The 26,048-nt window shown below is 37.4% G+C and overlaps 4 protein-coding genes across 5 annotated transcripts in view; 2 read left to right on the top strand and 2 right to left on the bottom strand.

Annotated features, from left to right (window-relative positions):
• LOC113393640 (endoribonuclease Dcr-1-like) overlaps positions 1-10,848 on the top strand; it is a 30,900-nt gene extending 20,052 nt beyond the window's left edge. The window contains exons 27-43 of the mRNA XM_064220071.1: positions 415-532; positions 611-713; positions 1,658-1,746; positions 2,052-2,230; positions 2,422-3,501; positions 4,022-4,174; positions 4,420-4,557; positions 4,673-4,763; positions 5,083-5,273; positions 5,809-5,949; positions 6,574-6,661; positions 7,253-7,396; positions 7,753-7,882; positions 8,145-8,235; positions 9,262-9,370; positions 9,772-9,904; positions 10,440-10,848. Coding sequence (XP_064076141.1) covers positions 415-532; positions 611-713; positions 1,658-1,746; positions 2,052-2,230; positions 2,422-3,501; positions 4,022-4,174; positions 4,420-4,557; positions 4,673-4,763; positions 5,083-5,273; positions 5,809-5,949; positions 6,574-6,661; positions 7,253-7,396; positions 7,753-7,882; positions 8,145-8,235; positions 9,262-9,370; positions 9,772-9,904; positions 10,440-10,596 — 3,135 coding nt within the window. The 3' untranslated portion in view covers positions 10,597-10,848. The remainder of the gene's footprint in view (positions 1-414; positions 533-610; positions 714-1,657; positions 1,747-2,051; positions 2,231-2,421; positions 3,502-4,021; positions 4,175-4,419; positions 4,558-4,672; positions 4,764-5,082; positions 5,274-5,808; positions 5,950-6,573; positions 6,662-7,252; positions 7,397-7,752; positions 7,883-8,144; positions 8,236-9,261; positions 9,371-9,771; positions 9,905-10,439) is intronic.
• LOC113392148 (zinc finger protein 175-like) overlaps positions 1-26,048 on the bottom strand; it is a 479,450-nt gene that overhangs the window by 65,121 nt on the left and 388,281 nt on the right. The window lies entirely within an intron of this gene.
• On the bottom strand, positions 15,094-15,678 carry LOC113393639 (uncharacterized protein). The gene has a single exon (XM_026630633.2). The coding sequence runs from the start codon at positions 15,561-15,563 to the stop codon at positions 15,147-15,149; it is 417 nt and encodes a 138-aa protein (XP_026486418.1). The 5' UTR covers positions 15,564-15,678; the 3' UTR covers positions 15,094-15,146.
• LOC113393638 (guanine nucleotide-binding protein-like 1) lies at positions 16,409-25,759 on the top strand. Of its 2 annotated transcripts, none has more exons than XM_064220111.1 (12): positions 16,409-16,548; positions 17,502-17,602; positions 18,151-18,295; positions 20,210-20,357; positions 20,494-20,634; positions 20,712-20,922; positions 21,433-21,606; positions 22,471-22,673; positions 23,117-23,232; positions 24,140-24,274; positions 24,761-24,858; positions 25,353-25,759. In XM_064220111.1, exons 2-12 carry the CDS (start codon positions 17,509-17,511, stop codon positions 25,541-25,543), a joined length of 1,656 nt encoding a protein of 551 aa, XP_064076181.1. In that variant the 5' UTR covers positions 16,409-16,548; positions 17,502-17,508; the 3' UTR covers positions 25,544-25,759. The 2 variants fall into 2 exon arrangements, with proteins under 2 accessions (XP_064076181.1, XP_064076180.1); XM_064220110.1 differs by having other exon boundaries at positions 16,414-16,555; positions 17,498-17,602.

The raw sequence follows: 26,048 nt of genomic DNA, 5'->3' as shown, positions 1-26,048 counted from the left end.
TCGTTGTTTTGGTAATTTTTTTTCTCCACAGAGAATAAAAATTCAAAAACTCATAATTGAATTGCGATGCTGCCTGGTAATAAAGATATTCAGGTACACAAAAAAAAAAGATTAGATAAACCAAAGGCACGGCCTGTGATAGGAATGTTGGAAAAGAGTCTTCGCTGTAGAATCTATATTCCGGACGGAAGGTAGCTCTAGTTAATATAGTTCTGTAAAATGATGAATCTAAACTGTCCTCAGTCATCCCCCACTTGACCTTAGAACAGATAATAAGCTTAAGGTCTTCCTTACTGTCTATATCTTTTGTATCCGTCAACCATTCCCCCGTCAATTGTAAGGGGGTGGTGGGGGGAGGTGCGTCTAAGCCTGAGTAGATTATACGATGAATGTTTGCTGGTGTATTATTTTCAGTGTTTCGAGATCGGGACTTGGAGCAACGACATGGCATCTTCGATACCCCAGAGATCGGAATTCGACGAGTTCATGGAACCGCTGCCCCCTAACCTCACGTTCTGCACATCATCGTCTGGTAAATATTAGATTCGTCATCATCACACCTTCGAGTCTGATGGTCATATACAACCAAATCCTTTCATTTATTTCACAGGTGGGGCGAATTGGTCTGATCCAATAGAAAAACCGAAGATCAGTCACTACAACCCGAGTCGGACCTTCTCAATGGCAGACAGCGACTGCTCCTACTTGTCCAGGTGAATCAATTAAAAATCCCGTGTGAATTAAAACAATAACAAAAAAATAATTACACAGTATAAAACAAAGTAGCTTACCGCTGTCTGTCGGATTTTGATGCGGTTTTTTTTAATAGGAAGGTTTATATATACATGCACAATATAGTAGAGAAACACTGATAATTTTAGAGGATGTATTGTACACTTTAAAACGGTCTTCAAAAATGTCCGAGATGGTATATGTGTATCTCTTAGGGATAGCCCACAATGACTATATTTTATCCTTTACTTTTTATAATTTTAAGCAATACAGCATAAATCCTTATCCAATTGAGTACCTTAAATACATTGAGCATTTAATATAGATCAATATGGCCCTTTACAGCGTGTAATTTAAATGAATATTTTCGAAGATATTACAGATTTAAAACGCAGGGACATAGCGGTTTGTATTGTCGAATGAAAAACTGTGAACGTTGTAAGACATTCTGTAGTATATTTAGTGGCTGCATTGCACCCGAGCGAAGCCGGGGCGGGTAGTATTGTATAATCCTTTATACAATAGAAAGAGACAGAGAGAGACACTTAACTTTAAACCGCGTAAAGGAACTTCGCTAGAGGACACATCGAAAGTATCGTATGATCTGCGTGGGTTGGGATCCGTTGTGAGAGCGGTCCGCCGCCAGGGGCGACGCGTCATCGGCAAACTCGCGTCGATGCTCTTAATTAATCTTTGTACACTTATTTTAGTTATTTGATTGGAATAATAAGAGGAATTTGTACTTTTTGTGTGTGGGGAGGGGGCGAATAGGGGGTGTTACTTTGCTTAAATTTTACAAGTACATTAAATGTGGTACAAGTTTATACGGATAAACGTACCTGTTCATTGTGATAAAAGTTCATAATATATTAAGATTATGAAATATGTACTTATTTTAATAATAATATAATGAATTTGTTTTCAGCGATTTCGACACAGACGACTCTGACTTGACCGACGGAAGCGATGAAGACACAGATACTAGTGGCTTCTGCAGCAGTAGAAATTCAAACGGTACGTCCTGATTGGTTGCGAGAAAGTTTAGAAGAACGAACATTATTATTATTGGCTAATAACAAATCTTAGATATGTATATTCCATGAGATTTACTAATAGCTTAGCTATATAGTGTACTGCTAACTAATATATCTTTATAATGAAACACTCTTCGACTTAAATACAATCAAGCAATTTCGTCGAATTTAACTCCTCCTGCCATTAGAATGGACCATACCTACAATAATTAAAAGTTGAACATAATAGCAAGTTGTCTCGTATGTATGGGAAGGAAATAACGGAGTGCATTGTACCCAAACCAGCACTCCTGTCAGCGGCGATGGGGGTGCGGATAGAGTACAAGACGGCGCACGAGGCGGAGGCCGTCGACCTGGAGCGCCGGCGGCCGCTGGCGCCCGCGCCGCCGCCCGACCGGCGCGACGACCGCCGCGACCTCGCGCGGGCGCGCCGCGCGCTGCGGGCCGGCGCCGCCCCCCCGCAGGTGCGTGCACCTTGATAGATTAACAGTGTACTGTACTGGTTTCATACAATCATGAGATTGTACTCAGAGATCAGTTCGTCGTCAAGTAGACGTTCGTCCTCTATAATCTATTTTTTGGCCAGTAACAGTATATATAACATTACTTAAATACTTCAAATTGTTTAAAATAACAAATAATTTTAATTTTACAGTATGTGAAAAAATTCCGCGAGTCTGTTGCGAAGCATGAGCAAGAAATCAAAGATAATGGTCTTTTAATAGACAAGGGCCAAAAGATAAGAGAGCTCTTACCAGAAACGTCTAGAGATATCGATAAAAATTCAACACTAGCACACACAGATAAACAAAGTAGTATTGACGTTGATGACGAGAACAAATCTACTAAAGTCAAAATAGATGTTTTAGATAGAAAAAATGTACGTAACAATAAGTTAGATAATTTTGACGAAATTATTGAAATTTTAAACGATATTGATTTAAATGAAACAAGTAACAACATAGATATAGTTACCGAAGACAATTCTAAAGTTATACTCGACGCACACAGCGTTGACGCAGACGATGCAATGATATTAAAAGCGATAACGAATAAATCAAAAGATATAGACAGTGTCACGAAACAAATGTATTCAAATTTAAATATAACTAAAGACATAGGATATGACAAGAATATAAATTCAAATGCCATCGAAAACGGAAATGCAACAGATGAAACAAAATCGGAAACGATCACAATACTTGCTGATGATATCTCAAATGTGGAAACGAATTCATTGAACAATGATGATATAGAACGCAGAGATGACGACGAATTAATAGATAAGATAAAAGATATAAAGGATGAAACTGAAATTGGTAAAAATAACACAGATAAAATATCTAGAAAGGAAATTTTAGACGAGATATTTCCCTACGGTGATGGAATCGAGTTAGACAAGGGACAAGTAACACTAGAATCGATCGAGAGAAATAAAAGAGTTCTATTAGCGAATTTAAAAAATAGATTATCGAAGGACGAAATTAAAAAATTAAACTGTTTCTCTATGAGAGACATTAATATAGACTCGCCTGATTACGTTAATGAGAAAATTGCAAATGTCGGTTTCGATTCTAAAGAGAAATACGAGAGGATCGTAAATACGTGGTCGGATAAAAATGATTATAAGCCTTATTACATGGATAGTAAAGGTCAAAATGGCAAGGAGTTCGATTTTGATTATCAGCCGAATTTAGAGGGACACCCTGGGCCGAGTCCTAGTGTTATCTTACAGGTGAGTCTGAAGATATTTTTTAGTTAAATCCTAGCAGTTCCGATTTCTTACGCCTAGAATTCGTTTATTATCGTGGAAGTGCCAGCGGGAGGTTTACCAGCAAAATCTTTATGACCTTCTAAGAGACCTTGGCTTCTCGAGATCTGTAGTAAATTCTATGTTGGAATATCCGTCGCCGGTACTAAGAGGCTTCAAACGAATTTGGCTAGACAGAGACTGCAACACGAGTAGTGACCTTCAAAGCGTTGATCCGCATTGCGAAGGGATCCCCTTGAATTTACACCTGGGACTCAAGACTCGGGAACTGCTCGGAGTTTAACTCTTTGTCACACAATGGTCCGGTATCCGCTGGGTATTTGCTGGGAGCATTGCATGGAAAGTTTCGTCTCTTTTGGTAGAAATTCTGGTGTCATGTGGTCACCACCACTCTCAAACATTTGCAATTCCGCCTATATATTATATATAAATAAACAGGCTACCTAATACTAAAAATAAAAATGCACGAAATTTTTTATTACAGGCTTTAACGATGTCGAACGCGAACGACGGTATCAACCTGGAGCGGCTCGAGACGATCGGTGACAGTTTCCTGAAGTTCGCTATAACAGCGTACTTGTACTGCGCGCATCCGGCCGTGCACGAGGGGAAGCTATCTCACATGAGGAGTAAACAGGTTTGATTCTCGTTTTGTACTATTTATAGATTCATGCATTACTCTTAGTCATTGAATTTTCTTTGGAGGGGAAGGGGTGTGGTAGTTTTGTTTAATGTTCTTGATAAGGGATTGTGGACAAGTTCCTGGATTTTCATAACAAGCTGCGTTCAATATTAGCAAAGCCGCAGGTTCAGCTAGTCAAACATATATCCAACGACAGTCAATACTTTTATTTAATTATATAAACTTTTTCTCTTTAACAGGTGTCCAATCTAAATCTCTACAGACTCGGTCGCAACAAACGCCTCGGCGCTAGGATGATAGCATCGAAGTTCGAACCCCATGACAACTGGTTGCCGCCCTGCCACAAGCCACCACCGACACTACAGCCCACCATAACGGTGAGTGTTTAAAATTATTTGAACCGAGAATCATCGGTTAAGTTTCACATATTACAACCACTGGGCCATCACGAATGGTTGACAAAGAAATACTGAACATGAATTTTATATACAGGGTGATTCGAAGGCGTGTCACGTGGAAGCGCCGGTGGACAGCACGGGGTGCTTCATACCGTATAATCTGATCACACAACATAGCATACCAGGTAATGTTTAGTTATATTTATGTTTTATAATAGGCAGGCAGACTGTCAACCACTACGCTATCAATCTTGGGATCTAAGATGTTATGTCCCTTGTGTCTGTACTCACTGGCTCACTTAGCCTTCTAACTGGAAACTGATTACACAGAGCCCTGCCACTAAGTACCGTAGAGCAAATTACAAGAAAAATTGCTCATTGCCTACTGAATAGTTTATTTTGTGGATTAAATATTTGGTTTATTAAGTTTTAATCTTTTCAAAATGGTCGCCATTTGTAAAACATTTTTTCTTTTTTAAGTATTTTTAATCTGTAATTTTATAGATAAATCAATAGCGGATTGCGTCGAGGCCCTGATAGGGGCGTACTTGTTGGAGTGCGGACCTCGAGGTGCCTTACTGTTCATGTCCTGGTTGGGTATACGGGTGCTGCCCCGACACGACTTACCGTTGGCTGACGACCATCCATATGTGGTCAGAGCGAGGGAGAAAGAGGTTGACGACAAATCGTCGCCGGTAAGTCGGCTAATGTTCTATAAACTTGAAAAGAAAGAAAGTACAAGATATGTTTTTACTATAGCCAACTTCTAATCCAAATTCTAACATTGTATTTAAACTCACAATCGATAATTTTGCTTAATTTAATTTATTCTTAACATTTTTACATAAAACCGTATTTAGACTGTTTTCCTGTTGTCTCTTTATTTTTATTAATTTTATAATGTTTTATTTTATCAATTAGCTTTTTACAGTGTTGACTTAAATTTCAATTTCCAAGTAATCTTAGAACAGCTGTAAAAAAGTAGGCAATTACCCGTTTACTTATTATGACTTGGTTTACTGTGTATTTTTGTTGTACTACTTGTTGGTGTTGTCAAATAAATAAATAAATAGCAACGGCCTGGTAACATCCCACTGCTGGTCTCAGAGCATTCACCGGAATCTCACGAAGACCAATAACCTCAAAGGACACTACTGATGCATCAACATTTTGGGATGACGAAGAAGTCGTTGTGATCTGTTCTTATATTTTTTTCTCATATGTTTTAAGAAACGTCGGTCTTCATGTTCGTCGTGGTCGGACGATGAAGACAGTCCCGAGTCACGCTCGCCGGAGCCCGAGTGGGGGTGGGGCGGGCGACCCGTTGGAGCGCTGCGACCCTATCGGACTGCCGACAACAAATGGCTTCAGGTAACATTATTATCGAATGTTTTTAGGTCATCGCGCAAACCAGTCTTGATGGAGACCGCCCATTTATATTTACTAATGTTAAGCGATTTTTTAACTTTTTTTTTTTAACTTTTTAACTTGTGGTCTCACTGGCTTTTTTTATTACAGACACTTAGTTTTATATGTAATGTTGTTATCATTTTTGTTTTTTTTTTGTTCGACTTTTTTTTTCTTTTATTTTCCTGTTCTCAGTCTCTTTAATGTTATATGTGAGAACTGTTATTGGCCTAATAGTTATTGAGTGTTTGTTATTTTTGTTTATCAACGGCTGTATGTTCTCCAATTTAATAAGTAAATAAATAAAATTTGTGGTACGGTTTGAAGGGTAAGTGGGTATAAGTATAACTTCAGGCACAAGGGACAACATAGTATCCCAGGTTGGTCGCGAGTTTTTGAAGTAATGGTTAATATTTACAACGCCAAAGACTATGGGTGGTGATCACTTGTGATCACAGTTGCTCGTCCGCCAACGTATTTAATAAAAATATTCTTAAGATGGTCTATCTATTCTATGATTTAGATTTGAGATATGTACTTTGGAGTGATCGTCATCACAATTAACTGATCACATGTTTATCGTTCCAGCCAATATTCGGTGAGCTGAAGGCACCTCCCTCCCCCCTGTTGCGGTACATCGAAGACCCTGAAGGAGAATTGGAACAGATGCTTTCAGGTGAGCATAGCGTACTTTAAAAAACTACTCGCCCGTCCCGACTTCGTTTGGTCGAAATAAGAAATTTGGAACGCGACTTCGTTCAATAACAATTTAATGTTGTTTAACTGACACACCTGTAACATTCCAATCGAAGGGGGCCTGTTTATTTATCTGTACTCCTGTGGTTGGAATAGTCTATATAAGTACTTCAATTTTTGAAAAAAGGAACTATCTGATTTTCTAGGCAATTCGTTAGAATCTACAACCCGAACCGATGGTATTTATTATTTCAATTTATCTTAACTATGATGATGTTGAATGATGTTAAAGTATCCTATGATTGCATTGTCTTGGTATGGGCTTTTCGTTTTTAGGATTGACTTCAACGAAATATAAGAAATACTTATTCTTAAAATGAATCAACGTAAGGTTTAAATTGTGTGATCCTTCAATTATATCACCACAGCCACCACATTAACAAAAATATACATAACAGTAAAAAATCAAATATAAATTAGCAACTTAAATACTAAAATGTATGTTGAAATAATTTTAACTTTTTTTTGTTGGTTTAAAAGTAAAGTAATATTGATTTTATCGTTTGATAAGGTTACGACGCACTGGAGAGGACGTTACAGTACCGTTTCCGGGATCGATCCCTCCTACTCCAAGCTCTAACGCACGCGTCCCACCAGCGGAACCGGCTCACGGACTGCTATCAGAGATTGGAGTTCCTCGGAGACGCTATACTTGGTAAGATCTCGATGGTTTCATATAGTTTTTCGTTTGAATTAGTGTTGTATTTTTGTTGGTCCTCCGAGCCGGATAAATCAGTATCATATAAAATACTATAATATTTAATGGTCTACAAATTACACTTTTATATATTCTACTTGGCCGGGCTTTGTACAAGTTATATAGTAATACTTCTGAGTTCCGAAATTTGGTAATAATACGAATTACTTCACAGCAAAATCAATGACTTACTGACCCAAATTGGAAGTCGAACTTGGAACATCCGAGTCCATAGTCCAGCTGACCATTAGACCAAAACCAATTAAAATGATGTCTCAAGTGATAGAGTTTATACAACCTTATCCCCCCCCCAGACTACCTGATCACGCGGCACCTGTTCGAGGACCCGCGCCGGCACTCCCCGGGCGCGCTGACCGACCTGCGCTCGGCGCTCGTCAACAACACCATCTTCGCCACGCTGGCCGCCCGACACGGGTTCCACAAGTACGTGCACTCTATATATATAAAATTATTATAAATATGAAAATAACTCTGTCTGTCTGTTACCTTTTCACGGCCAATCCACTGGACCGATTTATATGAAGTTTTTAGTATAAAGCAAGATGGAACTCCAAGAAAGGACACAGGCTACTTTTTTATGACGAAAAAACTAAAACGCAAGTGAACCTACGGTGGACAAGTAGTTCGGTATAATTGAACGGTTATTCGATATGAGAATAATCTTAAACCGGTAATTTTCTCTCAGGTACTTCAGACATATGTCGCCTGGTTTGAACGAAGTCCTCACGAAGTATGTCAAGATACAGGAGGAGAATGGTCACTCGATCAGCGAGGAGGTAATTATTTATGCGTTACATTACATTAGCGGCCTGTAATTTCCCCACTGCTGGGCTAAGGTCTCCTCTCCCTTGAGGAGAAGGTTTGGAGCATATTCCACCACGCTGCTCCAATGCGGGTTGGTGGAATACACATGTGGCAGAATTTCGTTGAAATTAGACACATGCAGGTTTCCTCACGATGTTTTCCTTCACCGCCGAGCACGAGATGAATTATAAACACAAATTAATCAGATGAAAATTCAGTGTTGCCTGCCTGGGTTTGAATCTGAAATCATCGGTTAAGATGCACGCGTTCTAACCGCTGGGCCATCTCGGTTCTTAAATGCGTTACTATTTATGTAGTCTTGGGACCTCACGGTAACACTTCTTAGAAAACTCATAAGTCATAAGTGAATTTTCATTTCATTCAAAAAAAAAATTAATAATAATGCTTTATTTTCGTAGTCTTTTACAAGCACTTGAATCGTCATTTTACAAAACTATATTAAGTAAAGTCACCGACGCCGGTTCGGAGTGTAGATTCTACCGAGAAGAACCGGCAAGAAACTCAGTAACTCGGGTAGCCTTACCATTAATTCAATCGAAACATGTCGTTTCAAAAGCGTTTTTATGAGCCTATTTGAATAAAGAATATCTTGATTTTTGATTTTCGCCAAGGAAAATATCCTAATTGGAATTGGAAGGAAATCCTGATGACGATGTCGTCTTGAGCGATCATCGTGGCCAATGTCAAGGGAGACCAGCGAACTATCTAGAACATATTATATACCTTCGCTCTTATAATCCGATGAGACGGTAAATTCGACACGACAGTACCAAACTCGGGGCTCTGATTGAGCGTTTTGTCGGTTCGACCTGGTGTTTGAGTCCAGGGAATTTAGATCTGTAGATATTACGTGTATTGGCGATGCGAGGGTTGCTTTTTAAATTTGTTTAGTGCCGCTGCTTAGAGGCGGCGTTGATTGGGTAGATTTGCCAGTATGTCTACGTGTAAATAAAGAATGCCCTAAATTAAACTTTCAGCATTATCTGATACAAGAAGACGAAATGGAACAAGCTGAAGATGTCGAGGTCCCGAAGGCGCTCGGCGACTTGTTCGAGTCCGTCGCCGGCGCCATATTCTTAGACTCTGGTGAGTTGTATTGCCTTGTAACTATGACAACATAAATATGTTCGAGGTCTGTTCTTGCTCTGGTTTAGACGCTTTGTTTGATGTACGAATGTACACTCACTTAACGCTGTGTAGTTGTGAGTTTTGATTATTAACCAATCGTATGGTGGTCCGTACGATTTTTTCGGTATACACTTACAAATTTGGTCAAGTTTTGAGAAAGCTAATGAACAGATTGGATGACGGATATCGTCGTAACGATTGGACCGCTCGGTGTAGTATATTGTTAACTTAACCATCGATCTCTGGTGGTCTGTGGCTGGCACGTGGCCGTGTTCGCCACGCGCGTGACGTGTGCGTGCGTGAGCGGCACGTGTCCGCGTGTGACGCGTGTGACGCGTGTGACGTGTGCGTGCGCGCAGGGCTGTCGCTGAGCGCGGTGTGGCGCTCGGCGGGCGCGCTGCTGGGCGCGGAGCTGGACGCGTTCAGCGCGGCGGCGCCCAAGTCGCCCGTGCGCGAGCTGCTGGAGGCCGAGCCCGACACCGCCAAGTTCGGGTAACTACTTTTTATCTTATTCCGTTTCACAGAGTAGTAGTGAGTGTTTTTTATTTCTTACGTCACTGCAGGTGGCCCGGTCGCTTATTATATTAGATAAACATATATTATTAAATATAAATTCTTAAACCTTAACTTGAGATTACCGGTTCAATCTCGGCCCCCATGTGTAGCAACACTTAAACAGAACACCGAGGTCTGGAGTCTCCTGTCGCGTGCTGCATACCCTCAATACTGTGCTCTACGTATATCTTTAGAGTCGGATCTCGATAAAAAAGTCGCCCACGATTTCTACCATCTAAGACAGCCTTAGAACCAGATAAAGGCGCCAAGTGTATATCCAGCCCGGACGCCTAGATGATTAACGCCGGCCCTGTGAGGGATTGTCTCCACTATGCATTGCCATTTTCTGGTTGAAATCCAAAATCTTCTTGCTAGTCGCCCTTCGTCCTCCTCCCCAATACTCCCAACGCGTCCTCTCTGTCGTCGATACACCCATAACACTACACTACAGGAGAAACTATTTCCGTTCCAGTAAACCGGAGCGCCTCGCGGACGGGCGGCGCGTGCGCGTGTGCGTGGAGGTGTTCGGTCGGGGGGCCTTCAAGGGCATCGGCAGGAACTACCGGATCGCGAAGGGGACCGCCGCCCGGTGCGCGCTCCGCCATCTGCGGAACCACAGGCCGCGGTGAGGCGGGAGGCGCATGTGTATGGAGCCGTGTTCGTGCTGCATCGATTCTTAGAAGTATTTTGTTAGGGGAGATGGGGGGTGGATTCGATGCCTTGGCTGGTCTATGGATCCCACCCTACTCTATAGCTGGCTGCCATAGACCGATTCTCGGTGCGATATAACGACATTACAAGGAATAACGATAGCAGTAAGTTTATTCAGAAAACATTTATTAATACAAAGTTAAAACTAAAAATTCAATGTATACTAATATTATAAATACGAAAATAACTCAAAATCAAAATATACTTTATTCGAGTAGGCTTTTACGAGCACTTTTGAATCATCATTTAACAAACTATATTAAGTGAAGCTACCACCGGTTCGGAATGTAGATTCTACCGAGAAGAACCGGCAAGAATGTCAGTAGTTACTCTTTTTCAACATCAAAAAATACAGTCATGTTAGTTAAATACAATTATATATGTATGTTATATATCCTGCCTGGAAGTAAACAGGCACTGTCTGTCTGTCTGTATATGAAATTTGGTATTAAACAAGTTTGAACTCCGAGGAAGGACTTGACTACTTTTTTATACCTAAAACCTTTAATAAAATTTATAATTTTTCGACAGTTTACAATCGTGAGTATATAAGTTACGAACTAACGGTCTTTATAATAAATAGGCTATTTGACAAATAAAGTGTTAATTATTGTAATCAGTATATATTATGAGTTTAAAAATGGGTATTTATTGACGAAAATTGAAAATAATAATTAATTTATTAAAAAAAATCATAAATAAAAATGTATTATTTTAAACGTTTGTCACGTGACACAAAACGCTCCCGATTGGTCGGGCCCATGATGACGTCACTTGCTTGTTAACCTCGTTTGCCTACTGTACGTGGATTATACGTGCCACAGATTACAATACAGGTAAGTGACGTCACCGACCCCATTGCAGCGCCATATTGTCAAAGTAGCGTTTTCGCGCGCTGTTTAAATATGAAATTTTTAATTTGATATTTTTCAGCAAATATGTACTAGAATTAAAAAAAAACAACTTTTACTGGGTTCCTTAACGTCTACTAAATAATATGAAATGGATTTTAAAAACTAGTCAAAAAGCCTAATACTCTTTAATATATGTACAAATTATCATGACAATCGGTTGAACACCAGTAGTGCTGCAGCGACCTCTAGCGGCGAGTTGCGACAAAGTAGATTAGGAACCTTCTCAGTGAAATATACTTAAATTTATATGCAAGGTCGGATGTAGAGTTCTCGAGGCCCTGCGTTGTCATTCCTTTATTTTTTCAGTCGGGTATCTTAATAATTCATATCGGGACTAATTCAATTATTTTAACAACATATAGTAACTAAATATATATATATATTTTTTATGGCATTGGTTGGCGGACGAGCATATAGGCGCTGTAAGAAATATTAACCATTCTCCACATCGCCATTGCGCCAGCTACCGCGGGAACTAAGATGTTATGTCCCTTGTGCCTGTAGTTACACTGGCTCGCTCACCCTTTAAACCGGAACACAACAATACAGAGTACTGCTGTTTGGCGGTAGAATATCTGATGGATGGTACCTACCCAGACGGGCTTGCACAAAGCCCTACCACCAAGTGTGTATCATTGTATTGAAGACGAGCTGAACCAACCAAAGTCGAGTGATTTCGACGCTTTAGGGAGTTTGCTTTCTGATTTTCCGATGGTTTCGGATAGTTTCAGTTACGATTATTATATTCGGATGAAATCATAATATACTTTAATCGTGTAGGCTTTTATAAGCACTTTTGAATCGTCATTTTACATAACGATATTAAACATAAATAAATGTAGATTCTACCGAGAAGAACGGCCAAGACACTCAGTAGTATCTTTCAATATTTGAAATACAAAGTTATGTCGGTTAAATACAATTATATAGGACAGATTTTTATTTCGGATATCCGGTTTCGGTTACGGTTACGAAGCTCCATGACGTTTTTTATATCAGAAATATGTACAGAATCAAAGGAATTACTAAGAATACGTGTAATTATGATATAAGGAATGCTAATGTCTGTGTCGATTTAAAATAAACAAGCTTAGCGTGATTTATTTATAAGTTTGATATAAGCTTTTAATTATATGATTGTAATATTATGTTTGTAATATATCGTTACGTGTACTTTTGACATTTTCTAGTTTTTAATAATCGACAATTTGATATCGAAAATAAATAATAATATTTTCTTCTGTTGTTTTATTTTTTTACACTAGCAATGTTCAATTTTTACTATAGCCTATGGAAGTAGGATAAATGATAAACATACCTTAGATTTACGTATTTATTTAGGAAAAATCTCTGAAAATACTACTGAGCTTATCTATACTTCGAAAAATATGTATAAAAGGTTACATATATCATGGACTCTTTTTTAGCCTTTTTTCTGATGTAATATACAAAGTTTTCTTTCCTATGTGTTAGGGATATATTAAATCATTGAAAAAATAGTAAAATCGTCTATGTCTAAATCTCATTGTCTTTGCTTATAGCGGATCATCTCATTGTCATTGGATATACAGTGAATAGTAAGTTGAGCATAATTCATAGAACTAAATTTAAAGCGGGAGTAACTGCAAAGTGCAGCTACTTGTATAGTACAAGTTACAAACACTTTGCAGTTGTAATATTATATACTAAAACCTTCTCGGAAGCACGCTGCGTCTTCTGGTATAAGTTTACTGTATATCGGTATAGGAGTTTTTCTAGTTGGACATTCCAATAAAAAATATTTAAATAATCTGTATTGTTATTTATTTACATTTTACAGCGTATTTCGTGTTTGAGCTGTTCAGATTAAATCTGATGGATGCAATCCGTAAAAGATTTACAAGTTATGGAATCCTCATAAAATCCAACAACAACGTCGAAAACGCAAATCAATGGTTCACGGAATATTCTAGAACGCATATTAAACCATAGACAAGGGAACGGTCAGACCAAATGTCAAATTTATGATTTTGGCGCCAAATTTCCAAACTGCAAAGTTAGATTTGATTTCGCGACTACTGCTTTTTGTTAAATAAAATAAATATAGTAAGAGATATTTTTTTGTATTTTTGTGTAATAAACAACAAAGCCATCTAAAAGTTATGTGTTTAGATATCAGTTACAAAAACTTATTGTTATATAATGACTAGAAGAGCTGTTACATTTTTTTTTTTAATACAGAATTTGTAAGTGAATGGCGAAATAGGAATTTTGATGATTAGTGGTCTCTCTCTATATTCACTAGACATTGGGGCCGTAAAAATTTAACCATTCATTTTACATAATTAGCTGTGACCGCGACTTCGTCTTTGGATTTAACAAAAAAGTTATTGTTCAGGTCGCAGTTTTTACTATAACTTATTAATTCTATATTAGGCAGCTTTTGTGAACTTAAGGCACCCAATGTGACGGCGGAGTGGTGGTATGCGCGAGTACTGGACACTATTTGGACATTGCAGCGTGACTTTATATATAATTCTAAAATAAAAGTACTCCTTGTTACATTAGCCAGCGAAAATTGTAAAAAAATGTTATTTTGGTATATGTAACGTTTATACATAAATATGCATTTAGTAAAAAGTGGTTATTTTAATATTACAAACAGATACTCCAATTTTATCATATGTATCGAAGATAATTGAAAAAGTGATATTGGAATTAAATAAATGACGATTATCGAAGATGATGTGAAGCATCAGGTTGGTAACAACACTTAAATCGTATAATCCAAAAATATTAAGAATAATCATTTTAATTATTTAACTGAAACAGTGACAAATTATATTTAATATCTATGTGATTGAATTTTCAGAAAAGAGTAACTGATGAATTTAAGATTAAATTATTCTTGTACAATCAAATCAAATCAAACTAAAATATACTTTATTCAAGTAGGCTTACAAGCACTTTTGAATCGTGATTTAACAAACTATTTAAAGTAAAGCTACCACCGACATGACAAAACAATACCCATAAGAGTCTTGAACTAGATTTTGATTGATGATTATTAGCTCATAAAGTTAAATCATACTGCTCAATATTTTATCAATAAGTCAATGAACTGTAATAATAATTTTATTAAAAGTTGTAATCAATACATTTTAGATTAAATAAAATGTAGTTGTCTTTAGGTAAACTTTACAATAAATCATATTTGAATCATAAATATTTCAACTCTACCACCATTCCGGAAAGCAGCCTCCAGCAAGAAACGGGTATAGTTGCTATTTTCTAATAAACTTTACACTGATGTTATTCAAAATTATCGTTTAACCAGTCTTGTGATGGGACCCGAGTCTAAGTCCAGGCTTTTTTATCCAAAGAATATTCTCTACTAGACATACAAATAATAAATTTTATTGATTAATTTAGTCTTAATAAACTTTTCAAAATTGTTAAATGGTAAATTAATTAGATTCTGTCCAATGATTTAAGAGTTTTCATAAAGCAATAAAACAAATATTATCCTTAGAAATACTTAATTTAATTTACATCAAAAAGAACCTACAGCAAGATCATTTTTTATTTTTATTCTGTGGTCGACCCGTGTTCCCGCCACCGCGAGCTAAGGGCGCGGGTCTGCCGCGATTTCCGAATGCACCACGACTGCCACCTCTTCCTGACCTCATATTCTGCCCACCTCTACCTTTATTGACCTCGCCACGGCCTCTGGCTTTAACTTGCGTTTCTTCTTTAACCATGTCAATAACTTCGTCTGGTATTCGAAGGTATTTTATCGTGCTGCCACGAATATAACATTCTGGCATCCTCCAGAACTTGTCACCGTCTCTAGACGTACAAATAACTTCTCTCAAATTGATATTCATCCAATTATCACAGCTGACAAGATGACCGTTGTAGGTTTCGCCATTTTTCAATTCGACTAACATTGGATGATTTTGGGCTGTGCGTAACAACGATAGAGGAAGCATTTTTGTTTTTATTTGATTATTTATTGAATATAACGGATTCTTCGTCAATTTTCGGCTATTTGTTTATTTGAACTGTCACGTTGACACATTTAGGAATTTTGAGGTTATGTTTAGTGCTGCCAACTAAATTTTTTTATTTTTAACTTTTGAGTATTTATGAAATATAAATTATAAAATATTAATGAAATGATTCAATTTACTTTTTAACGAAACATTGCTTTCTTTTATTTTTCTGTTGTTATAGCAAAAGCTTCAAAATTAAATAATACTCCATTTTTTATATCACATAATATATATATTCTACTACATATCATGTAGTAGAACATATAAGTTATTGCCCTACCCGTATTATTTTCACAATGTAAAAAAGTAGTTCTTATGACAATATAATGATAAAAATTCCAACACAAAGGAGATACATTCTTTCGGCATAAGCTATTTACTTTCTTGTTCTTTTTCCACTATAAATTATGATAATAACAAAACTGACAATGTTTCTTGGGATCAAGGAGGGATACTAATATTACTATATTAAGGAGGGAGACTATATTTATTATGGCATTAAAAATTGACACATGATGTTAAAGAAATGAAATTTGGTTAAGAGCCAAAACGAAACACATTCAATTGGACAAATATTGTAAATTAAATCGCACTTGGATATTTAAGTAATAGTACCAAAAAATTCCAAAAGACTTCTTTGATTTATATATTATACAATTATAAATATGATTTACATATATAAGTAAGTAATCAATATAAATAATTGCTACCTATATAAAAAATAAATAATATCTAAAATGACAATCATATGGTAATTCGCTATTACGATTGACATTTGACATTAAAAGTGTCAACATTTTATTATTCTTGTTGATGCCGGTGGCTAAGCCTGGATTTTTCGAGAATACATAAAAACGAGTCTATTTATATTATAAGAAAAAATAAATAAAAAGTATAGTTATTATTTACTGCCTACACGTAAGTCTAAGGTAATATATTTATAGTATAATAATTAAAATGGCCGCTATGGAAAGTTTTATGAACTGAAATTTTTAGCATGTTTAACTGTTAAATAAAAGTTAAATGACTGGCATGGTGCATTTTTGTTGTCTTGAAGATCAAATGGTCTTTTATAATATCACAATCATTTATAAGTGCGTTTTTTTAGTGTAATTATAATGGCATGTAGGACAAAAAGTCCCGTAACTTAAACCACGTTTTCATAAAATGTTTTACTTGATGTTTCAGTTTATATTCCGTATTTATATCAACATAAATGTGTGTTTACATGAGAAAAAATCGTAATGATCAAAATGAGTAATAATGACGCAAATAGATTTTTAAAAGAATTATTAATAAAACATTTTTTTTTAATTCTTGCTATTCAACCATAGATGGTTTTGCTTGATGTTGAACATATTTCGATATTTAAAAAAAAAAAAAAAATATATATATATAAATTAAAAAAAAAAAGTTTTTGCCTGAGGTTTCGCCTTCGTATGTGGTGATATGTTCTGGCATAATACATGTGCTATTCCAGACTATAATCAAATTAAATTGGATTATAATTAGGCATAATATAATTCTACTGTTGTTTCAATCATTCACCAAAAAAATTCTTAACACATTATAATAAATATATTAATATGAAATCTGTCTGGATGACATCTTCAAATAGATTCGATCGACGAAATTCATTTTAACTTAAAATACAATGTCTTCGTACGAAAAATGTTGCCCGCTTCTTAGATTAAATTAAATTAAATTATCATTCAATTTTGAGACATCTGTATATTATTGGCTGTACGCTTTCAACCCTTTTTCACTAACACTTTTATTCTATTTTTTCTATAATACTATGTTATTGCGCTCTTTAATGTCTAGTTTATTTATTGCAATGTACTAATACAATATTTTTGTAATGTTAATAGATAGCATCACAATGCCGCAAGCTCGGCGTAAGACACCCTTCAGCGGGAAGGCTAAGAAGCAGCAGTTGCAAGAAAAGAAGCAGAATAAGACCTTGCTTATGACCAGTGGGTATAGACACATACATTTATATACACACACTCATACACTTACACATATATATCCACACACTCGCATATATTTACATCACCCATGCACAAACGCAGGCAATGCACAAACGCAAATGTTCGCATGGACGCATTCGAATGCGTATGCTTACTCGCACGCATTACATTTTGTTTCACTTGTTATCAAATCTCTGGCCTCCTAGCATAATTCAAAGCAGACTATGACATTTAACACTTGGTGGTAGAGCATTGTGATAGCCCGACTGTGTGGGTACCAACAATCATTATATACTTTACTGCCAAACAGCCATACTTCATATTGTTGTGTTCCGGATTGAGAAGTGAGTCTGTAACTACAGACACAAGGGATATAACGGCTTAGTTCCCAAGGTCAGTGGCGCATTGGCGATGTCTGGAATAGTTAACGGGGCCATTATCCATGGGCAGGGCTGAGCACTTACCATCAGGTGGTCCATTAGCCCCACTTACCTGTACCTTAATATATATACTTATTTAGTTTAATTATAAAGTGCAATGTCGATTTTCAGCATCATCGGGTACGAATTCCTATGACGTGGTATCAGTCAACTACCAACCGAACCGTTCGAGGGGTCGCGGTGATGCGAACAGATACGCCCTCAAGTTCTACCGAGAGACGGATGAGGAACTCAAGATGAAGAAAGAGGATGCTTTGTGAGTTGTTTCTGTTTGTTTATGCTTAGATTGAGATACCCATTAGATATTCTACCGCCAAACAACAATACTCTATTCCGACTATAAGAGTAGAAAAGCCAAATAAATATTTGACAGCAAATTTACGCAATATCATTGGTCGAGAGCTCGATTAATCTATGATATTCCCTATGGATTTGCGAAAAAATGGCGCTTTGAACGTCGACGAAACTGTAATCTGAATTTTGGAAGTAATTAAAGTGGTTATAAGTAGTTAAGTGTAATAGTGTTGTAATATAAATAAATATATATTAATCATAAACTCTTAGTAGTGCACAATGTAGCTGAGTTATTAGCAGATCGCATGGAATACGTAAATCTAAGGTTTGTTTATCTTTATTCCTACTCGATTTGGAATAGGCTATAGGTATATAAGAGCCGAGATGACCCAGTGGTTAGAACGCGTGCATCTTAACCGATGATTTCGGGTTCAAACCCAGGCATGCACCACTGAATTTTCATGTGCTTAATTTGTGTTTATAATTCATCTCGTGCTCGGCGGTGAAGGAAAACATCGTGAGGAAACCTGCATGTGTGTAATTTCAACGAAATTCTACCACATGTGTATTCCACCAACCCGCATTGGAGCAGCGTGGTGGAATATGCTCCATACCTTCTCCTCAACGGGAGAGAAGGCCTTAGCCCAGCAGTGGGAAATTTACAGGCTGATTATGTTATATTTATTATGTTATAGGTATTATTGTTTAGCAGTCACAAGGGATATAACGTCTTAGTTCCCAAAGTTGGTGACGCATTGATGGTAGGAGAAATTAATGATAACTACGGTTAATATTTACTACAGTTCAATGTCTATGAGCAGTGACCACTTTGCATCATCAGCTGGCCCATTTGCCAGTCTGCCTACCTATAACATATAAAAAGATCCATTCACTCACGAATATAATCCCATCCATGTTAAATTAACCCTGAGTAGGGCTGAACGGCTTACGAATATATTCTTGGGTCATATTGGATATCAGTGTATATAAAATCATATATAAATTATTGAAATTGAAAATATTTAAATGTATTTATCTAAGATTATTTTTGTGTAAAATATACAATCTAAAAAGTTGCCATTTCAAAAATATTTGGTAATTTAGCTAGCTTGGGAGGGTGGGTACCCTGAAAATAGTTCCCTGTGCCCGATTAAGGGTTAATATCGTCTTGCATGAGTGACGCTTGTGCTTACCAAATGTCTTAGTGTGCGTTTGACGACTAAGAGTAGAGACAGCAAAAAAATACAAATTTTGGATTGTATATGTCAAGTTTGTTTTTTTAAAAATTAGTTGTCTCTCGTGGCTTAGCTCTATTTTTAGTGGTTGGTCGTCAGGCGTTAGGCATAAAATCATGAGCCAGATTGACGACAGTTGCAGTTTTTACTTTAGGAAGCCCCTAACACATTGTAAATTAGTTGTCGCCCGAATGTTAGTGAGGTCGGTAGTCGGTTTTAGGTATAAACATGTAGCCTTAAGTTTAAGCTTGCATATTTAAAATTAAATTAAATTCTGTTCAGTAGTTTGGCCATGAAAAAGCAAAAGACAGCAAGCGATTGTAACGACGCTAACTAAACGCTGCCTAGTATAAAAAAACAAATTCTCTTCCCGCCGTCTGCAGGCTTAGATCTTTTAAAATACGCAACGGATTCTTTAGCGGTTTTCACTAATGTACAGAGTGATTCAAGAGGTGGTTTTATATGTATATATTACATTGTATATTATAGAAGAGAAAAGACAATTTCGACTTTCATAACCGGAAATAACAGATTTTATCGTTTAATGTTTGTTCTAAAACTCTAAAAATGATTCGGATTTGGCCATAAGTCCAGTCGTAAACTTCGCCTTATATATTATTTTTCTTAATTGTCCTTAACAGGAAATCTCTGAACGTGGTATCTGAGAAAGAGATGGAAATAGATCCGACAGACTATTTCCCCAAGGAGTTATCATTCCCAAAGCGACCTCCATGGGACTTCAGCATGACTCCAGCTGCGCTTGACGCTCAGGAGCAGAAGTATTTCAGAGTGAGTACAAATTCCATTAAGAATTTATATTTGGCGATTAACATTTATATTTGTATGAAGATGATATAAAATCTGGCCCTAATCTGTTCATCAAGGTGCCTTACCTGAATAATTTTATTGTAATGTTTTATTCCAGGAGTACATCCAAGCACTGCAGGCGACCCCGTACTGGAACGATATGTCCTATTTCGAGCTAAACCTGGAAACTTGGAGGCAGCTGTGGCGTGTGCTGGAGATGTGTGACATTCTGTTGCTTATCGTTGATGTCAGATTTGCGGTAAGTCAAGTATATGTATGAGAAATGTCTATATATAAAATGCAAGACTTCCTTAATGACAATTTTACATTTTTCAGGGTATGATGTTTCCCCCATCTCTCTACGAGTACGTCGTGAACGATCAGAAGAAGAATATGATATTAGTCTTGAATAAGATAGATCTCGTCCCAGCGTCCGTCGTGGCTGCTTGGAAGGACTTCCTGACGAAGAGATGTCCTGGACTCCGGGTGGTTTATTTCACATCGTGCCCGGGGTACAATCTAACCGGTGGTAGCAGTGACAAGGGCGGTGAGTGATCAGTGAATATATAATACAAGATAAATGTATTCAGTCTCAGGTGGGTACAGACAGTATGAAATTTGAGTGGACGGTCTCGGATACTCACATATCCACAATCACAATCATGGATGGGTGAAGACAATTTCGGATAGGTGAGGATAGGTTCGAATTGGACCAGATACTCTAGATTCGGATGGTCACGGATAGGCGCTGAAGGTCTCGGATAGGTGCTGACAGTCTCAGATAGTTGTGGTTAGGCTAAGCTAGTTTCGGATAGGACCACAATGTCTTGGTTAGACCAGGCAGTCTCGGTGAGGTGCTGATAGTCTGTGATATGTGTGGAGACACTCGGATAGGACAGTCACGAAACGAATGACCAAAAGGTCTCATTAAATTAAGTTAATCACTTTTAAATTGTTGTAAAATATATAACTCCTAAGAATTTCAAATACATACTAAACAAAGCATGTAAACTAAATTATACACAAAGTTTAATCCAATTTTTCTATTCGTCCACAGGCCTCCAAGTGAGGAGACGCAAGGGTCGCCAGCGGATGTGCGCTGAAGGAGCCACGAAAATACTAGAAGCCTGTAAAGATATTGTGAACGATGAAGTCGATCTGACGTCATGGGATAAAAAAATTAAAGAAGAAACGGACTTTGAGTTCGATGAAGACGAGGAAACGGAAGTTGGTGAGTTGAGAAAACAGTTAAGTTTACTCTGAGTTTGGGCAAAGTTTGGGAAGAGCCGAGATGGCCCAGTGGTTAGAACGCGTGCATCTTAACCGATGATTTCGGGTTCAAACCCAGGCAGGCAACACTGAATTTACATGTGCTTAATTTGTTTATAATTCATCTCGTGCTCGGCGGTGAAGGAAAACATCGTGAGGAAACCTGCATGTGTCTAATTTCAACGAAATTCTGCCACATGTGTATTCCACCAACCCGCATTGGAGCAGCATGGTGGAATATGCTCCATACCTTCTCCTCAACGGGAGAGGAGGCCTTAGCCCAGCAGTGGGAAATTTACAGGCTGATTATGTTTATGTTATGAGTTTGGACAAAGGACTCGTCCTTAAGAATGTTTGGAGATTGTTCCATCTTGCTCGTTTGATGTGGACGGCTTATACACATATGACAGAATCTTTTGTATATGCAAGCAGGTTTACAAGGTTGTAAAGACAAATTAAGCAGCTTTATTATTATTCTTTAGTACAGGAGACGGGAAAATGGGCAATTTGATTGTAATTGGTCCACCGTCCAATGACATTGGCGCTGTAAGAAATATTAAGCGTTCATTAGGTACATCGCCAATGCGCCACCAACCTTGGGAGCTGAGATGTTATGTCCCTTGTGCCTGTAGTTACACTGGCAGACTAATATTTAAGCTTTATTCGAGTTGGCTTTTATAGTCAGGAGTTTCACATAATTGAGACCCCCCCCCTCCTGTAAAGACTACAGTGTGTGTGTACCTGTGTGAGTGACTACCAGTGACCATTTTTGGTTCATTTTATAGTCCAACAAGTATTTTAAATAAATAAAATTGTTTTCTTCAAGGTGAGACGATTTTGGAAAAGTCCGATACGACGTTTTATACTCACGAGAGATACAAAAACGGTATTCTGACGATTGGATGCGTCGGCCAACCGAATGTCGGCAAGTCGTCACTGATGAACGCGATAATGGGGAAGAAAGTTGTGTCCGTCTCCAAGACTCCAGGTCACACCAAGCATTTCCAGACTATATTCTTGACACCGCAGGTGAGATTTTGTTGTTCGCTTTCCATATAGGAGTCTATGATTAACTGTTCCATAAATGAATGTCAATATTGAATATTTTGATAGTCTGGCTCATTATGATCCATAATAAACAAACAAATAATTTATACAATATATAAGTTAAACACTCGATGTATAAAAATACAATTTATTAATATTTTATTGATAACAGAAAGTCATTATTTTAATAATGATGGACACCGCCGTTAATATAGTTAGACATTAGTATTGTGAGAAATATAAATCTTTTCTTACATAACCAGACTACTTTAAGTAATACAAATGTTTGTTGATACAAGATCTGCTGGTGCATCTGGTGGTATGTGGTCACCACATACCAAAGACATTATTAAGAAATTGTAATCGTTTTATACATCACCAATGCGTTATGTCCCTTGTGCCTGTAGTTACAATAATTTCTTCAGGTCCGTCTGTGTGACTGTCCCGGTCTAGTGTTTCCGTCTAAAGTACCACGGTCGATTCAAATTCTAATGGGGTCATACCCAATAGCGCAGCTACGGGAGCCGTATACGACTATCAGGTAAGTTCGGTCGACCTAATTGTTAGTTATGGAAATTAAGATTTTTTTTTTAATCAAAAAATCTCACTTATTTTTAAATCGTCAGGAATAAAGTTAATCAAAACTTAGATTTACGTATTCCATGCGTTTTACTAATAGATTAGCTGTATTGTGCACTATTAAGAGTTATTGATTAATATATCTCTATTTATAATTCAAAATCAATCCACTTAACTACTTAAATTAACTTTAATTTTACTTCCGAAGTTCTTGTGTCAGCTTCCTCAACGTTCAAAACAGATTATTCAATTCAATGTCAAATGTTGCTTATTTGGCTTTTGTCCTCTTTTGGTTGTGGAATAGATTTTACACAAATGAATCACTACTTAAAGCTATTTTTATGAACTAAGCCTTTTTTTCTTTGTTTTGTTTTTATTGATTTATCGGGTTTTTAGTAAACCGAAAACATAAGGCTATTTTAAAAACACAATAGTATCAACTTTGATGTATATTAATATTAAAATTGTTTTAACAAGATAATGAGCCACAATGTTGAAAAGGTGAGCCGCGATCGTCCAATTAGTTAGAAAACCTTTTAATCGAAGATGGTGGGTTTCAAAGTCATTCAAGCTCTTTATCTTGTGTTCTGAAAACCATCCTGAAAACACTTGCTTGTGTTAGATTAGAATCTGCAACGTGTACCGAACCGTTACCAACCATTGGAACAGCGTAGCGGAGTAAGCTATAAACTTTATTTAAAAAGAAGAGTCTAGCCAGCGTTGCTTTACGTTTAAATCAATCTTGTTAAATGCTGATTCATAAGTGCTTGTCAGTGCCTTATTGAATAAAGTATTTATAGTTTTTGATCTTACCACATAAACAACCAAAACTTTAATTGATCTTAATATGAAGGATGATGTAATTACAGATATTTAGCAGAGAGATTGGATCTCCCATCCCTCCTAAGAATGGACCACCCGGAGAACGACGACACGTGGTCGCCGAGAGACATCTGTGACGGATGGGCCAAGAAACGTAGCTACCTGACCGCTAAGTCTGCTAGGTTGGTCTTGTTATTGTATATTTAATGTTGAATAATTTTGCTATTTTGGCTCATTATGAGCCGGACCGAAAGTTGTAACATTTGTGTTTGCTTTCTAAATAATATTATTAACTAGTTCCGTTCGCGGCTACGCCCGGATTTTATGAGCCGTCGGTCATATGGTCATATGTTTTAAAAACCTTATGTCCTTCCTTAGACTTCAAGATTGCTTCATATCAAATGTCATCAAATCGTTTCAATAGTTGGACAAGTGCAACAGACAGACAGACATCATTACTTCTGCATTTATAATAGTACTTTTATTTTCCTAATACCTAACCTAACCCCCTAAAACGCGAGCGAACCCGTAGCCTAGCTGGTTTGGTAACTAGTTATTAAATAAATGTTCAATTTATGAATTAAACAGAAAAAAAATACTTCGATTATGTGGTAATTATTAAACATTGAATATTTTTTTATTAAAGTTTAATTCAATTAACGTTTCAGATTGGACACGTATCGCGCTGCGAATAATATATTGCGAATGGCGTTAGATGGGAAAATATGTCTCTGGCTCCGACCGCCCAACTTCACAGAGGAAAGGGGTATGCAACTTTGTCAATTTTTTTAATTTTAAAAGATAAGACTCTTGATGTATTGTTATGAGGCTTGCAGGATCCAGGGGAGGGACGGATATTTGATTATATCCCCCCTCCTTCAGGATATAACCCCTCCCACCAGGTAGAAATTGGTAAGACCACCATACTACTTTAATTAATTACTTGGTGGTAGGGCTTTGTGCAAGCCCGTCTGGATAGGTACCACCCCCCCTCATCAGATATTCTACCGCCAAACAGCAATACTCTGTATTGTTGTGTTCCGGTTTGAACGGTGAGTGAGCCAGTGTAACTACAGGCACAAGGGACATAACTTCTTAGTTGCCAAGGTTGGTGGCGCATTGTCGATGTAAGGTATGGTTAATATTTCTTACAGCGCCATTGTCTATGGGCGGTGGTGACCACTTACCATCGGGTGGCCCATATGCTCGTCCGTCCACTTATACCATAAAAAAAGACTATATATATATATTTCTTTCCAGATACGTACGAGAACTGCGATGAAATAAAGTACGTGAAGTGGGTGCAAGCGTTGACCAATGAGGAAGCCGTTCCCACCCCGTCGGACTCCGGAAACGAGCGGTCCGGCTCCGAGGATGGAAGTGACGAAACGGATGACGACGATCAAACGGAGATCGCGAATAAATTCGCGGCGCTCGCTAATGATGATTAAATAATTAATATGTTTACGTATTTTATATAATGTTCGCTATAAATGAAAATGTATGTTAATTGAGCACTTGGTGGTGGGCTTTGTGCAAGCACTGATGGTACCACCGAACAGTAATAGTCAGTATTGTTGTGTTCCGGTTTCTACGGGCATAAGGGAGATAACATCTTAGTATCAATTGGTTAATATGTCGTACAGCGCTGTCTATACGGTGGTGACCACTTACTACTTGCTTATTCGAGCGTCCAACCACCTTTTTTTTATAAAAAAAGGCATGACTTATATACAAGTATGTATGTTAGTAAGAGAATGTCAGCGGGGGACCGTAGACGGAAGGTGTATGTTCGAATAAACCTAATTTTGATGATTTCCGTGGTCGAGTAGTGTGTACACCGGTTTTCATGGGTACGCCACTCCGTGGTCCCGGGTCCGATTCCCGGCCGAGTCGATGTAGAAAGAGTTCATTAGTTTTCTATGTTGTCTCGGGTCTGGGTGTTTGTGGTGCCGT

This window comes from Vanessa tameamea, chromosome 31 (genome assembly GCF_037043105.1).
Source record: "Vanessa tameamea isolate UH-Manoa-2023 chromosome 31, ilVanTame1 primary haplotype, whole genome shotgun sequence".
Classification (NCBI taxonomy): domain Eukaryota; kingdom Metazoa; phylum Arthropoda; class Insecta; order Lepidoptera; family Nymphalidae; genus Vanessa; species Vanessa tameamea.
Note: the sequence above shows the minus strand (reverse complement) of the source record. Positions and strands in the feature narration are given on the sequence as shown.